The 17,056-nt window shown below is 36.0% G+C and overlaps 1 protein-coding gene across 5 annotated transcripts in view; it reads right to left on the bottom strand.

Moving 5' to 3' along the window:
• Window positions 1-17,056, bottom strand: part of STXBP5L (syntaxin binding protein 5L) — a 184,445-nt gene that overhangs the window by 112,942 nt on the left and 54,447 nt on the right. For all 5 annotated transcript variants that reach the window (XM_066175315.1, XM_066175316.1, XM_066175318.1 and 2 more), the window contains exons 3-4: window positions 5,266-5,347; window positions 3,148-3,248 (exon numbers count right to left, since the gene is read on the bottom strand). In XM_066175315.1, the coding sequence (XP_066031412.1) occupies window positions 3,148-3,248; window positions 5,266-5,347 (183 nt within the window). The remainder of the gene's footprint in view (window positions 1-3,147; window positions 3,249-5,265; window positions 5,348-17,056) is intronic.

The following is a 17,056-nucleotide window of genomic DNA, read 5'->3' as shown; positions in this document are numbered from 1 at the left end:
TACATGATGACTGGTGCATTGTGAGTAACAGCCAAAGACTTAAGAAACATTTATCTGTCTAACAGAAACTACCAGCTCTATGGTTCATGCACCAAATACCATAAAAACTCTGCATAAACTGATTCTACACAAAAGTTAATTAATCAAAGTCAAATAAAACAAGCATTTGGAATAATAAAATAATCTTCATCATCACATACAGATAAAAAATTAGAATTTTAAGTGCATTTTATTGCATCACTTCATGAAGTAAATCTGCCATTTGTAAAAAAAAAAAACAAACCACAACTAAACTAGAGCAACAAGGAGACAAACACAGTGGATGAATAAAACTAAATTTTTTTAAAATCCTGAAGAGAGACATGCAAATAGAAAAATATGAAGGATTCACATGTTCCATTTTCATAGCTAAAATGCATCTGAACAATTATGTGTTTGGCTCTGTGAAAACTACTTAAATCAAAAATTAAGTTATACTATGAATAATCTTATAAGAACTAGCCTTTGACTTTCTAAACGCTTCCTTATATGGTATCTTTCAATATCTTACTATTTTTTGAAGACTTGCATCAATATTTTAAACCTATTATCTGTCAGCAAGCATTTTTCCCCATTTAAGAAACATTTAAAAACCAGCTTGTTTACTGGTTCACAAACTTAAGACAAAAGAATCTCTCTATTCAATATGAATCTTGCCTTCTCTTAACTTCCCCCTTCAAGAAGAGAGGGGAGGATGAAAATAAAGTATTTTTGACTGTTCCCACAGTGAGGAAAACATTACTTTTTGGAAGCCAGACCTTTGAATTTCTTGAAGAAAATCAATTTTGATCTTATCACTTTATCAGCTTCTCAGGTTCCCTTTACATCCATTTTGTCATAGACTTCATTTAGCTAAGGCAACCATTATTTCATTCTCTCTTTCTCTAACCATCCCATAAATTAGAGCTTCCGTTCTCTAACACCAAAAATATATTCAGAAAAAAAGAAGAAAGTTCTCTTTTAGTCTTAGCTCTATTAGGCACAGAAACATTCCAAACTGAGAGGGTTAATTAGAGCTTTAGCCTTACTTTTTTGCTACTTGCCCAGAGGCTTATGTTGAATTTTACATTACTAAATGTGTAATTGAGCTTAGAAAATTGAAAGTTAGATGATTTAAAATAAATTTATATGGATGTAAAAAGAAAATATAATAAAAAAGAAAAGATTTAATTCTGAAGCCAAGTGCTTGAATAATTAAAAAAAAATCACCCAGAAGCTTAGGGCACTGCTAGAGACCCCTGAGAAGAAATGAATTGCCTATAATGTTATTTCTTCATTTTTATGGAAAACTTCTTTTTAATTTAAAACTGGAGTTACTTCTTTGACAATATTATATTGCACAATATTTGCCTCACACCGTTTGACGTGCTAATAAGAATTATTTACATGGCAGCAATTCAACCAGTTATACACACAAAATACACATAAAAGAACTAACAGTTGTTTTTTTTTTTTGCTCACAGCTTACTAGATTTTGATAAAAGGCAGCAAAGTTAGCTATGCATTTGTTACAAATAACTTACATTGTCAGATCCCACTTCACCTCAGCTCAAAAATGTCCTTGGAGAAAAATTAGTTTTTAGCAAAGTTTTCCAGTATTCTAAACAACTTGCTTGCAAATATTTTGCCCAATGTTTTAGGGTGTCAGACGAAAAAGAAAATTAGGCAAGTGTGATGACAAATGTTTTGCTCTTAGCAAAGCACAAATGTGTGTGAGTTTCTCTTAGCAAGAAAAACTGATAAAATATTGATCAAGATAACAGGTTAATATCTCTGAAGAGAAGGCAGAGCTGAACAGAGGCTGCATTTTTATAAGCAATGATTGTTTATATTGTGTGTCAGATTGTTGGCTGGGAGAGCTTGACCAAGATGTATTGGAATAACTTCCATGATATTTAGATTTATCAATGACAAATTGTGAATAATGCACCTACCTGATGAGAATACCAAGATTCAAACATTACACCACATGTAAAATGATAACTTACTATCCAGAAGCAGCTAGAAATGCACTCATAATTTTTCATTTTCATCTTCCCTCACGGAGTCCCAAACCACTTGATACACTTTTGCTATAGGTTATAAACTCATTGGAATCAGGCTGTATATTTCCTAAATTATCACACAGTACTTACCACTACAAATCACACATCTTGGTGACATTTTAGTGCAAGTATGATTTGTATCTGGATAATAAACAACAAAGAAAAATATATTTCCATAATAATTTCCAGACTTGCTGCAGCTAAAGATTTGATGAGTCTGTTCACTTCACAGCTCTGGTGAAGTCCTGGGATCGTTCCCCACTGCACAAGCAAATATATAAATATCAAAAAAAAGTTGCTGCACCTTAATAGACACTGCACATGCTAAGAGAATGGAAATACGAGTTAAATTTCCAGTTAAAAACAACTGTTACATTTCTGCACTGAATCTTGGTCTCCTGACTACTGCCCTAATTCCTTAATAGAAATTTGGAACTTTTTCTCACTATTAATAGACATGCAGCACTGAAATGAAGGTTTTACTGCGCTGACTAAATACAGATTGAAGTGCTCAGCTCCTGTTTGAGTTTGAAAATTACAATCACTCTTTTAATCTATTTTCTGTAGGGGTTCCTACAATTCGGTACTGATAAAGTAAAATTTAAAAAAACCACTCTGATTCCCTCGACACTTACCAGAGTTTCCCAAATTCACAACCTGTTTCTGCTAACCTTCCAGTGTTTTAAAAAAATAATATGATTTCAAGGTAAAGAAAATAATTATTACCCTCATACAGCCAGGTGAAGTACTCTGTCTATTACTGAACAACAGTTCAGCCAAAAATGAGTACTTGTGTCCAGTCTGAAGAAAAAGCTAGCTACTGTTCACAGCAGTTCATGCAAATAGAAGTAAAACGAAGAACATTTTGGCAAAAAGAAGACTAAGTTTTTCTAGTTCTGAGAAAGCTGCAGAAAGAGAAGTTTTTGTTCCATAGAAATAAACATGAAAGAAAAATATTCAAGGCAAAACTACATCCACCTGTAGAAAGGCAAAATGTATTATAAGAAATCCAGGAAATGTTATTTTTGTAATGAGATCTCTATTTTGTGTTATATAGCCTTACCTTTCCCTGTTAAATTTCAGAGAATGTAGAAGAGCTGGTCGTTTCTGTCGGAGGTTCCACAAATGAAGTGCATCATCTACACACGCACTGACCAAAGCACCCTAGAGCAGACACAAAATACAGCAACACGTTACTTTCCTGCAGATTCTGTCTTATTCTTACTTGATCCTCACTGCTAAAGATCCACCTGTAAAACTGACACTATGAATAATCATTCCTTTCTTCTAGAACAAAAATACTCTACCATAAATAATACACATTTGAATCGATCTGGTAAATGTAAACATCTTAAATTAGTACAAGATCAGCCAAAGTTAAATTAAAACTCCATCAGTTTAAAACTCGAATTAAAGTTTTGTACCAAGGTTGCACAAGCCAACTCTCATGTCTTTCCACATAAGCAGAAAGATTAACAAAATGGAAAACAGATAACACTTAGAAAGGTGAGTGTGAAAGAGATAACAGAAGGATAAAGGGATTAGTGCATGCATGGGCACACCTGACAATGCCAAGCACAGCTAGTCAGATCAAGGTAAGATGAAAATTCAAAACTGGAACTGTGAAAAGAGGATGCAGATAAGAAAGCAGGGACAGGTAGCAAGAGGACATAATGTAGGAAGAACTAAGAGATGGAGACAAAAGGACAGAGTCTTTATCATAGATCAGAAATACTCTGGACTGGTTCTGCTTGCAATGTCCCAAAAATGGTCATCTTTCAAAGCCCAGGCCTCTATCTGACTGAGAAGCTTGGAGTGAACCTCTTCTACCTGCTTTAGACTGCCCTTCTCCTCACCACAGATCTTTGATGACATGTGGAAATTGCCTGCAGGGGAAGCTCCCTACAGCTCCTGCAGTGGTTTTGTACACTTACACCTCAGATCAGGCCAGGCACAGACCTACCCTTGTGTATTACCATCACAGAGAAGAACAGATTGCCCAAACACAAGACAGTGCTTTATACTGAGGAAGGACAAGGATGTAACTGGAAAGATTAGTTCCTATCATCTATGACTGACTGATAAACTTCTCTAATCCTAGCAAATGTTCTTTCCAACATTGACCTATGCAAATGAAATTTATGGAGGTGAGACTTCTCTAATACAGAGTAATCCATGCTTTAATTGTCATCTCCTAAAGAGTCAAAAAGACTGTCCACCACAGAAATCAAATTAATCCTATGCATTAGGGGCTTTGCTGGTCATCCAATGAAAAGAAAGAATACTGATTCAAACTTTGTCCTTCCTGTTTTCATCCCTGCATTCCTCTTAAGAATTTCACTGGACTGTTTTTAAAGTTTCAGTCCTCCCTCCTCAGTGTCCATGGTCCAGTAACTTTCTCCAAATAGATGTAGGAAAAAGTTAAATATTTTTCAGCTTTAAAAAACCCATAAAAATAAAACTCTTGCCCTGAGAAGTTCTAAGATCGCCCCGTTTACAAAGAGGACTTGAAACTGTCAAAACTGTTTCCTTATGTCATGGGAGAAAATTAATCAAAACTGAACTAAGATTTGGCCAACTTCTAAGGCCCTAAAAAACTCCCCAAAACCCCCTCTGATCTCTATTCACCAGAAAGTCTTCTTTCCTATTCCCATCTTCAGAACCTTCTGCACAGGGCAAGCTATAATCTGGCTCTGTTGTCTAAATTTGATCTTGACAAACCACTTACAAAGACTAAGCATGATGGTTTGATTGATGATCCCTGCAATTGCTTTTCATTGTTTCACGTAATAGCATATCCCCAGCTATTGAGTTTTCAGCCAATAACCATCAATAAATTTTGATAGAAAGATTTAGCTCATTTATTAATTTCTATTTGAACCAGAACTGTGCAGCATATTTAGTAACTTAATGGATTTTACATCATTTTACACACATTCATGTATTGACTGCCTTTTGTTCAGTACTTTAAACTGATGTATAGGAAGGCAATACTTTTCCCTGAGTGCAGTCCCATAAATACTCTTCTAGAGGGCTGTATGTTGAATGTCCTCTGGATGTACACCACTTACTTGTTGGCACAATTTGTCAATGGGAGAAGTTATATCACTCAATTGCAGTAACATGCATTGACTTATTCAACTAAATTTATACAGAAGAATCTGAGTAAATATGTCCTTACCTCATTGATTAGGAACTGGAGCTGCAGCACTGCAGCACCACTTTCATGTTGGCAGTAGCAATCAACACCAGGCCTGCCCAATCTGTTGCCATCAAAGTCAAGGATTCTAACATGCCTGTTATCACCAGAAGTAAAGAGGGAAAGAAAGAACTACCAATTAAACTCTAATTAACCTTTAATTAACCTCAATTCTTCTTGCTTTCTGTAAAACAAAAGAATTCATGCTGACATTCCACTATTCTAATTAAAGTACCAACATCAGCAGCCTGAAACATGTGCAATTGTGTGTGATCTGTTCTTGCCTATCTTTTTTCCTGTGAAACAAGGTACATGAATGAACACATAAATTCAGCAGGATGCATCTTAAATCTATTCTTATATATTATTGGTTTATATAACACATGAATGTATTTATCAAGATTTTTGTATTTATCAAGACTAGACATATAATGAATGTAGCTTTTTATCTGTTCTTTTCAGGTCTTCTCTGCATGCTAAATTGTCATCTCCCTTACTTAGAGGATGATGTCCTTTCCCATCTGAGTCAGAGACTTTAGCATGAAACTGTTGTTCCAGAAAAATACTGAAGATCAAAAGTAAAGCAAAAGGAGAAATATGAAATACATTATTAGCAACCACATTGTGTGAAACAGATGAAACATCACATATTAAAAATAACAGGATTATGATTAGAAACAAGATTTTACAACACAGAGCTTGATCTACTTGTAATATACAATCATATCAGCATATTGTAGAATCCTGACCAAGAAAAGCCAACTGTCCACTTACTTTAGCTGCAAATAAATGTCAGAATCTTTACTTCCCCTTTCACAGGAGAAAGATGTATAGTAAACCATTCTAATATTGGCCTCCAGAAAGTCTAATCCATTAATCAGCAAATTTGAGGCTTAGAAGTTCCAAGTATGAAGCAATTGCTCTTCCAATTGTTAAACAAGCAGCTTAATGGATACCACTAACCTTGAGAGACCTGAACTCTACTCTTGATTTTTTTCAGCTGGTCTAGGGGATAACCTTAGGGGGAAAAAAAGTATTTTTTCTTACTTGAGCCTTCATTTCTCTATTTGTAAGATGAAGATAGAGTTCTATAAAACTGATGCTTATAGATGAAAAGTTGTGTATAAAACACCATAACTACATTACAAACAGCAAGGGAGAGAAAAAGAAGTAACTCCATTTGCTGCTTGTTCCCAACCTGTGATCACGGATAAAATCATAACTGATAAAATAATAAAAACCTGTATCTTTTAAACAACCTATTCAAAATGGACTATAGAGATGTACTGTAGTCTAAGGCACTTTCTAAGAGTTGACGGTAATCCTCTGGTCCATTCTGAATGACTGTACTGTGACACTCTTTTTTTAACATTTAACAACCACTCCTTGTAATGTGAGAGAAAGTACCAAAACCAACCAAGCAAGTAACCAACCCACCTGGGATTTCAAGGTAACTGGAACTTTTAACAGATAAGTGCTTTCCTTTTAACCTGAGTTTAATACTCAATACAAATACATGGCACTACTACTTAACGATTGTCCTTGATGAAAATTACAGCTGCATCGCCTTGATTAAGCGTCTGTCACCCTTCAGCATCAGTATCACACTAAGTCAGTTTTCTAGGAAACATCCTAACAAATATCCCAAATATCCACTCAGCATATCCCAAACAAACAAAGCACTCTCCAAAAATTCACATTTATACGCATCAGTGTTCACCCTGAAATACAAATTACTAAAGTACTCACAAATTACTAAAATAAGAGAGAAATTGTGCTGTCTGCTTCATTCTGGCCAGTTGCCCTGAAGTGAGAACTGATGCTTAAATAGCAGCATTAGCACTGACTGCTGGTGGTTTTCAAACATTCTGGGAGCTGCAGTAAGGTCCTTCCAGCAGAAGGAGCTGAAGAGATATGATGACTTGGCACATGTTCTTGGCACTTGAGCTCATCTTCTGCAAATTCTGTGTTCTGCTGCCAAGCATGGAGAAGTACAACCTTACCTCATCAAATCTTTTCACAGCAGTGTATTACAACAGAACATACAGCAGAAGAAGAACCTACAGTTCAGGCTTTGGGCTGACTTTATTCCTTTTACTTTTGCTTTTTCATTAAATGATGACTCTGCCATCAGGGAGAATGGAGTATCTCTGAGGATATTAAAAAGGAGGGACCAATACATGTAAATGCCGCAAAGTAGACACCATGGGTTTCAGGAATAAAAGCTAGTCACTATCTTCTCTCTTATCAGTATGTTGGAGCTCCCAGGGGCCTTCAAAGCCATGCCAGATTATCCTAATTTATACATAAAAGGGAAAAAGATGAAAACTAAGTCTGGATGTCTTCTGGGATCTAGAGCGAAACAAGTAGAATTAGAATTATGTACATCAAGCAGTGAAAGTGTGACAGTAATAACATTCTAAAAGAAAAGTGTTCTTTCTGAGAACTACATTTAATCCTGGCTTTAAGATCTGTGAAACTGAAATAGCATTTTTTGCTCTTCTATTCACTTGCATGCAACACTTTTTCACTAGGTGTTTCAACATTCTGATATTCCAAAGCTTATAGTTACTTGGGAAAAAATCAGTTGCTAAGACGACTAATTTTAAGTACTTGGATTCATCTTCCAAGATGCAGACTTCCATGACAGCATAATACATTAGTAACCAAGAATTTACTCTCATGTCCTGGAAATCAAAGTTGCAAGTGAATGATTACATTCATGATGAGAGGTGACAATGACCAAATCTCTTCAAAGCATGATCTCTGACCACTTTCCACAGTATCCCACAGCTTTTTTATTCCATGACTCATTTTTACTATGTGATACATACAGATCTGATGTGTCTCATTCTTCTCAGAGGTTAGTGCTAATGGAATCCAAAGACTTGCAAGTCTTTCGTGTTCACTGAGAACCAAAAGTGCAGAACTGACTCATGAAGTTGAGGCCAGTGTCACTTGCAGCAGGTATTTAACTTCTTAGGATCAGAAGGGGATGAGGTTCGACATGTTTTCCTTCATTAAGACAGTGACTCTTTAGTAATGTGAGATTAAATCTTTCGGCAACAACAAGGACTGAAGTCTGATTCATTCCTCTTTGCAGGGGCAAGGAAGTGAAGATACGGCGTCATAAAGAATCTCCTGCCAAGGCAGATAGCAGCTATCCCCTGTCAAGTAAAAATTCCTAAATCACATATGGCACCTTTTTCAAAACCAAAACTCTTCCACAGAAGAAAATTGCACCAAGCTATGTAAATAAGCAGCTCTAACTTTTTCTGAGTACTTAACTAACTTCTTCCATGACTAGAGCAATCTATGTACAGAAATGAACATTAGAGCAAAGAGTCATGATTATTAAACAGAAACCGTGGTCACACATCTACTATTTTATTAAAATGACACATACAGAAATGGGAAATCTCCATTTACAGCCTCTCCTTTAAAACTTTTGGGAGCTGTGGGGTGCTGCAAAAGTAGCATTGCTGCCCTGAGTCCTTGTCATCTGATCTGCACTGACTGGTACATGTTTGAGTAGGACTATACAGCACCCTAAGAGCAGATGCTTGTGGGCTGGTGTTACTCCATTACATAAACCAACTGCAGAATTGACTTAGGGTGTAACTCGAATATAGGACAGCTTTTTCTTGCAGAAGACTTATTCCACTGAATTGAATGACTTATCAGTTTAAAAAGCACCAATGGATTCATCTAAATAATCATGTACTAGAATGATCAAAGAATTCAACCATACCACTGACCAACTAAACCAACCAGAAGGTTTGTCAGTTGCATCTGTATGGCAGGGAGGATCTTGTCAAAAGATGACAATTATGGAAACAGCACCTTTAGCACCTAGATTTGCAGTTTTGAACATAGCTACTTTCAGTTCCTGGAATACATATTTTTACACTTCCCTCATGGAGTTTCTCCAAGTCTCAAATACATTAATTTTCTATCTACGAAGGACAGTGCATATTCTGGTACAAATAAATGCCACAGTCCTAAGTCCTAAATAAATGCTAAGTCCTAAGTACAAAACTGGGGTTCAAACTGACTTTTTCTCTCTTTACATGAGATATTATATATTTTAATTTCTGAAGTGTATTGCTCCAGCATTTTGTTATCCTCACTATTAGGAATGTCATGCTACATGTGGAATCAATACATTCAGCTTTAGTTTCAAGCCTTTGCATCTCATTACATCTTTTTATGCTAAATTAAATACCTTCATATTAACAGAAATTTCCTGCTTTGAAAGCGGTATCTTATCCATCTTCTTCATAAATAAAAGCAAAATGAACTCCTTTACTTTCATGTCACCAGCAATTTTCTTACCTTTGAATAGTTCCTGTGTGTTTTCATACATTGTCTAGAATGTGTGCTCAACTTCTTTCAAGTCTCAAAACCAAAGCCACACATCATCTTGGTAATGGTTTCTTTAATACAATGTAAAAACATAGCTTGCATTTTGTAATTTCTTATATTCAACATAGTTTTTTAATACATGTGTGTACCACCTATTTATTACAATAACAAATTGGCAAATCATATTGGTTTTGGGTTTTGGGACTTCTCCATTGCTCTTCAAAAAATAAGCACCTCTTGTGAAGCTCCATTCTGTCAACTGCTTGTAGCTGAGCTCACTGAATTCCTTACAAAGGACACACAACCTATTCCTACCTTTATGGCCCTCTATTTGCTGTAGATTCACTGGGCACTGCTTCATTAAACACTATTTTTGTGGGTTTTGTTTTGAACATAGAAGGATTCGGTTTTACAATGAGCTTCATTATGTCTGGAGTTCATTCAGCTGGTTAAATAAATGGCTCTTGTTTTTCCTCTCAACTATGAAAAGGTGAAATACTGCTGCACTTGGTTGCTATCTTAGGATGGGAAATCTTTCATAAATGCAAACTTTTTTGGCACCAATAAACATGAGATTTTGGTCTACAATGACCTTCATCTTGTTTATTTTTCTTGACATACATTTCTCTGTTCATTCATACAAATTATGTAAGAGTTAATCTCAGGAACAGTTAAATGTTCATTATTACCTTTATTGGCTGAAAATTTTGCTTTTGGCAAATCTTTGATTTCTTCCAGGTTGAAACTTATAGATAGCTAGTATCTAATAGCAACGTTATACACTAGAAGCATTTTACTTTTTATTTCCCAAAGTATCTGCAGATACCATGAGAATAAGCAAAACTCATAAGGCTACATATTTTCACCTCTTCTGAGTAAGACTGCCTTTCAAGGTCTTTGTTATTTTGAGAATTATCTGTTCCAGAAAGAGAATACAAACACAGCCAACATGTGATTGAACTCAATCAACCCTAAATCTGAAGTAGTACATTGTGAGAAGTAGTTACTCAGAGGTACTGACTGCAGCAATGTTTCACAAATAACACAAAATCATGGAATCGTTGAATGGCTTGGGTTGGAAGGGACCTTCAAGATTATCTATTCATGTAGGTGAATAATTTCATATTCTATTTGTGGAATATCAAAAATTTTAAAAATTTTAAATTTCCTTTTGCATAGGCAAACACACACACACACACACACACATACACACAATGATTAACAGAAACTACCTAGAGCTAAATTCACCTCCAAAGGAGAAGTCATTTAGTTATTAGTACGTAAAAGCTCCATATTGCCAGGCAGCTACACTGAAAGATCTGTATTTTGAGGTTGTTCTTCACGCAGTAGTGGAAAAACCCCAACTTTAAAAGGTTGCATTTACAGTGGGCTTCCTCTTTTTTCCCAGGTAGTCATAAGCCTCAGCAAGCTCACTGAGGCATACAGATAAAACCAAGAAATGCAACATTGAATGGAAACAGGAATCCATGGAAGTGAGTGAAGAGTATAACTAATTATATTCCCAGGGGCCAGTGTTTCAGAGCCATTTACCAGTGCAGACACCAGTTCAGTCAAAAGCATGACAAATACAGGAATAGGAGGAACATATCTGTTTACAAACCCTTCTGGTAAAAAGCTACACAGAGAATAAGCTGGGACAGAATAATTCTCTTGCCCTAATGCACACTGCAGGTTGTGGAAAACTAAACAGACACAAATGAGAGGGCTGTGTGTTCCAGAGCCAGAAAGTTACTTGAACATAACCAAGATCCTGAGCAACAACCTACAGAGATATAGATAAAAAAATTGATAGCACCACAGCATTTGATTCAATTTACTGCCTTTTAAGAGGACTATGCAAATCATACCATTTGCTGCCCATCTGTTTGCAGTGGGCACAGATGGTAGTCTAACACACTCCGTCTTACCAAAGAAACCAAGCAGGTAGCCTTAACTCAGCCATTTTGATTTGCTTTTCTTCTCAGCCTTCAGGCATTAATATTTAACACAGTATTTGCTCCGTGTGGGTCTGTACACCCAGAACACACATAACAGATGCTGGTTATCACATGTGCAGTCACTGATGACAAATGCATCCATCTACAATGGTTTCATACTAAACCCAACTGCATTTAAAACTTAAGCACCAATGTTGTGTTAGTATTTGTTTTCCCTGGTTTTGTACACTCTGCCACTGAATTTGCTGATAACAGATTTAGAGAAAGTTTAAGAAATTTTTGTTTTTGCTCTTCAAGCAAAAATGAAAGACTATATAAACTCCACAAAAGGTCAAAACTTATTACTTTTCATATTGTTCCTCAACAGAGATTTTTTTCTAATGTTTGTTGAATTTTTAGTGATTAGTAACAGTGATTACAAGGTGCAGATTTTCTTCATAGTTGCCAGTTATGAAGAACAACTGGTGACAACAGAGGATAGAATGAAAAGTGATCTCATGATCAGTCTTTTGTAAAAAGGTCAAAAGACCTGCTGAAGTAACTAAAAATAAAAATGCATTTTCCCAACTATTAATTCCTCCCCGGGTTGCTATGGAAAAGTTAGAGAAGTAAAATAATACATTAAACCTTAATCCATATAGTGACAGAGCTTGAGATACACACTGTACTTTCCCTGTTAAACGGAGACAGCACTTAGCCATTACTGGAAATCTTTAAAGCAAGACTGCTTGTTTTCCCAAATGCTACTTCCAGCCCAAACAACCAGACTAGGAATAAGGTGATGAAGGTCCTATGGCAAATTATGTGGTCTATGGGAGATGGGAGAAAATGATGAAATAATTTTCCCTCTTACATGAAATCATTCCACTGTTTTGGCTAGTAGACACAGGGGAAAGAAGAACTTCATTGTTCAAAGGTGATAGAATAATTAACAGTTGTCGCAATTACCTCTGGCTAATTCTTTGTGTCAGGTACATCACAGCAATGAGTCCCACACAACTCTAGTTATGAGTTTCATGAGCAATGATGGAATTTTAAGACTAACACTACCTTGCACACTGTTGTGTTACTCCAAAGGCAAAGCAGGAGCAATCAGGAGCACAGATATGACTGGTTTTCATGGCAAATTTTGTGCTGTCCTGCAGTAAGAATGCCCTAGATTTTACTTTTATCAGGTGCTAAGACCTTGCCAAAACTGCTTTTATCAACCAATCAACACTGAACTGAAACAGTGAAAAGTTTCTACTGAAAAGGTGAGAAAATTCTACACTTGACTGAACAATTATGAGCATCTTTATAAGGCATTCAAAAGAGTCCTTTCAACACAAAATAAATCCTTTCTATAAGCAATTTCTTTTCTTCAAAGTTAAATTCACAGTTACCTGCTAAAATAACAACAAAATAATCCCGGAATTAATTTAAAGAAATTTAGTCCCTGAAAATCTCCAGACCACTAGCTACCAAGACAGTCAATAGGTTTTGAAAATGAGGTGATTGTCCAATTACAAATGATGAGTAGAGCTTGTATACTGATTGACATACTTCTTGTCTGAACTCAACTTTACAAATAAAATTGAATAATCATTCTGTTAATTTTTCTGATTATACTGGAATAAGAAGCAAGGAATACTGTGCAAATATAACCCCAAGGCTCTAAAGTAAAAGTGCATGGTTTGATGATGCTTTTTTTTGTTTTTTTTTTCAGTAATATGTCAGAAAATGTCCATGCATAACATCACGGATCACTTTCGTTTAACTGAGAGATCTAAGTATACTGAGAGAGATATATTATGCAAGAGCATTTTGGTAAGAAAAAACTGCACCAACACAGAGGTACTAATGCATTGGGAAAGACAGCACCTGATCTTGACTCAGGCTTTGGAAGTGGTAAGTGGTTTAGAGATTCGTTTGTTTGAGTGTTTGAACATTTCCACTGTTCCGAGGAATGTGCCCTACAACACCAATATGCCAATAGAAATAATTTAATTTCACTGTTTATCCAACCACAAGATAATGCAGATGCTGAGGTCATACAGCATGTTCTTTTTAGGCAGAGCAGTGCTGCCTAAAATATTAAATAATTCCATTACTCCACAGGAAACTGCTTACAGCTTGTTAGTCAGCTGATGAGCAATTCCTCAAATTCATCCATTGCTTCAGCTCTATTATCATCTGTTTAGTATTGGATGATTCCAGGAGGTCTCTGGTACAACACAGAAAAGTACTTCACATTCAAAAACTTATTAAAAGGAAGTTCAATATGTTACAAGGCAGTAATTTCATTCCTGCCCCAGAAAAACAGACAAATGGTATTTCTATAAGCTTCATTTAGGCCACATTAATATTCAGCTCTTTTGCCAGTCAATATATTTATTTTTGACTCCTAATGAAGAAAGATGTTCATCTAGAATTTCATTTGTTAAGCAAGAATGGTCGTATGAAGCACACAGGAACACGTGCTATCAATGGAAGCCAAAACTGACAATGAAGCTATTCAAATTTGAATTACTAAAATTAGAATAATGTAAGAATTTAATTGAAGTAAATTTAATTTAGCATTTGACAAAGTTTCAATGAATCATCTGGCAAGTTTTATTTTTAGTTTTAGTTCCATATAATTGACACTATAAATATGCCTATGTTGAAAGGCATTTCAAATATCAGTCAACCTTAAATAGTTTTATTTTCTACTATCGTAAAACTCATGTCATTTTTAAGAAAAGATTTCAGCATTGAGGTACATGGAAGAGGTGCTTTTTTTTCCTAGTCCAAGTTACAGGTTAAATGATATCCACATTTATCACTTTTATAACCCTCCTGAGCCACATAATTATTCCATCTGATTTTGAAGTAAAGTACAATACAGTTCACAGTTAATCAGTCCTTCCATTCAATATACATGAAACAGGTAACCAGCAGCTGGCTAAAACATATTTCAGGAAATCTTTTTGGTGTAAATGAGTATGAACTATCATTTTGTCACTTTAAACAGATAGTTGTAAGACTGTGTTATACAAACTATGTTCATGTTTGATGAACATAGCTGTAAGAAGCATTTATGTTTTATTTGAATTAAAATTTATAATCACATTCATTAACATGGGTTAAAACATGAATAAAGGTTTGAAAACGTAGTTAGTGAATATTGAATAACTTCCAAAGAGCATTTGCATTTTAAGAAAAGACTGACTACTACTGGGAATAAAATAGGACATACCACAAATCCCTCAGAATCCCAGTTTTTCCATGCCAATTACTGAAAAATCTGCATGTTTCAGTGAAGCAGGACACTGTTTCAGAACTTACCATACTAATACAGCATTATTTCAGAATAACCCAATTCTTGTTGGACAAGAATCAAGAAGGATCAAAACTACTGCTACATTTCCTTGGCAATTCTAATTAAAAAGACTGAGAGCTCTGCCTCCCTTTGAGGGATTATTTGCAGATTTGGAGAGAACTGAAGCACTGCTACAGCTGAAGTACATCAGGCTCTCCCAGGTAACTGTCAGCATGATGAGGCTGCTGGGAGTTGGTGGCTCCCAAAGAAATCCAAATCCCTCTCTACAGAATGAGGAGACATGGCAGAGACTGTGGAGGCTGGATGGTCATCAGTTCAGTTTTCCCACTGCCATGGTCTTTGGCAAGATCTGCTGGGTTTGTTATCTCATGTCAGGAAGCAGGTCTGCAGTAACAGCTGCAGATCCAGCCCAGCACAATAGGACACACCACCAGGGCCCTGCTCTCTCCTCAAGACAATGAGAAAAAAGCCTTAAGCTCCATCTAATTTGTATTACTGCAGTGTGATGTGAGGCAGGAAGCCTGCAGGGAAACAAACTGGGCAGAAGAAGCAAGACACAGCATAGGCCATCCATTCTGCCTCCTGGAGAAGTCCCCATTATAATTTTAATTATTAAAATAGGCTTCATCTAGGGAGAGACAGCTCTTGCAGAGCAATCTATCATACATATAGCATGAGCAAAAGAGAGGAGAAACCTGGAGCAAAAGAGAGGAGAAACCTGAAGCAAAACAGGGAGAGATCCAGCTTCACAGTATACACACACATCAATTGCATGAACTTCTCCCCACACTGATTTTCAGCAGTTGGAGATATTACTCATATGTCCATACTGAAGTTTAAGTATTTAAACTGTAGGTAGAACAAGAAAGAAAGACCACAAATTAGTTAAAGCCTTTAATTCTCACCAATGTGAAGGTCAAAATGAAAATATCTGGGAAGATAAACATGGAGATGTAGTTAGCTTTGATTTTGTGAAACATTACTGACTATTTAGTAACTTAAAAGCTTTATCTATTCTTTTCCATTCCACAAATAATAATGACAAAAGTCACATTTCAGTAATCCTATTTTGTCTTCAAGACTTGATATATAAAGATCACCTTTGCATGATCACTGTTCCTGCACTCCTGCACTTCTATATTCCTGATTTTCCTTTTTACTAAAGAAAATTTAGTAATCTAAACTGGGGGCGGGGGGGGGGAGGGGGGGGCAGAAACCCAGAAGTTTTCTTTTTACAAGCACTGTTCTTCCAAATTCAGCATAAAACAATATCACCCAGATTAATTTCAAGATAGATAAAAGAATATAAATATGAAAGGTTGATATGGAGCAACTGGGGAAGAGAGTTACTTATCTCCGTTTGACTTCAGTACACATAAACATCACGTTGCTTGGGATGTCAGTCCAGGAAAAGAGCAGGGTGATTTTAAATTTGGAAACTGGACTGCCCATTTTTGGTTCTTGCATATTACCTTTTGACTTAATTTACCAAAAGGAGCAGGAGTTTTCCGATACTTGAATCTCAAGTGTCTATCAACTTTCCAAATGAATATGTACTTACTAGGGGATGTTTTGTGTGACCACATTTTATTCGCAAAATCAGCCCAAAACAATCAGACTGGAAAAAAAAAGGCATGCACACACACAAACATACTGGGATGGAGAGAAATGTTTAAAAGAGGGGCAAAATGTGAAGATAACAAGGTAAGAAGGATGTAACTGACCAGTGCTTGCAAGAGGCAAAAAAATGAGATAATTCCTACCAGAGAGTCATAAGGAATGACAGAGAAACAGCAAGTTTACTTTCTGACATTCTCCAGACAAAGTGAGGGGGAGGGAGGACACTAAAAAACCCTAAATGACCTCCCAGTTTTCCTCAACAGAGACTTCTGATGTTGTAATTTTAATACTTTGGAAGGATTCAGAATTTTCAAAGAGTAGGTAAACATATTTAGAATTTAGGTTTGCCCTAGGAAATGCCAGTATCTGTATAGATAAAGCAGGAGCTGTACAAGGTCTTCTGAGAATACTGATTTATTAGAACAAGCATTGACAAGATATACTCACAGCTACTGACAATGCTTGGAGGCTTTCTTGTCCAAATTTGCTGATGGATTTCTCTTAAATATGAGATGTACTCACATCCTAA

The sequence above is a fragment of the Chamaea fasciata genome, unplaced genomic scaffold, assembly GCF_029207755.1.
Source record: "Chamaea fasciata isolate MVZ Bird 193981 ecotype frontalis unplaced genomic scaffold, bChaFas1.0.hap1 SCAF_2, whole genome shotgun sequence".
Classification (NCBI taxonomy): domain Eukaryota; kingdom Metazoa; phylum Chordata; class Aves; order Passeriformes; family Sylviidae; genus Chamaea; species Chamaea fasciata.
The sequence above is the reverse complement of the archived record's forward strand: the minus strand, read 5'-3'. Positions and strand labels throughout refer to the sequence as shown.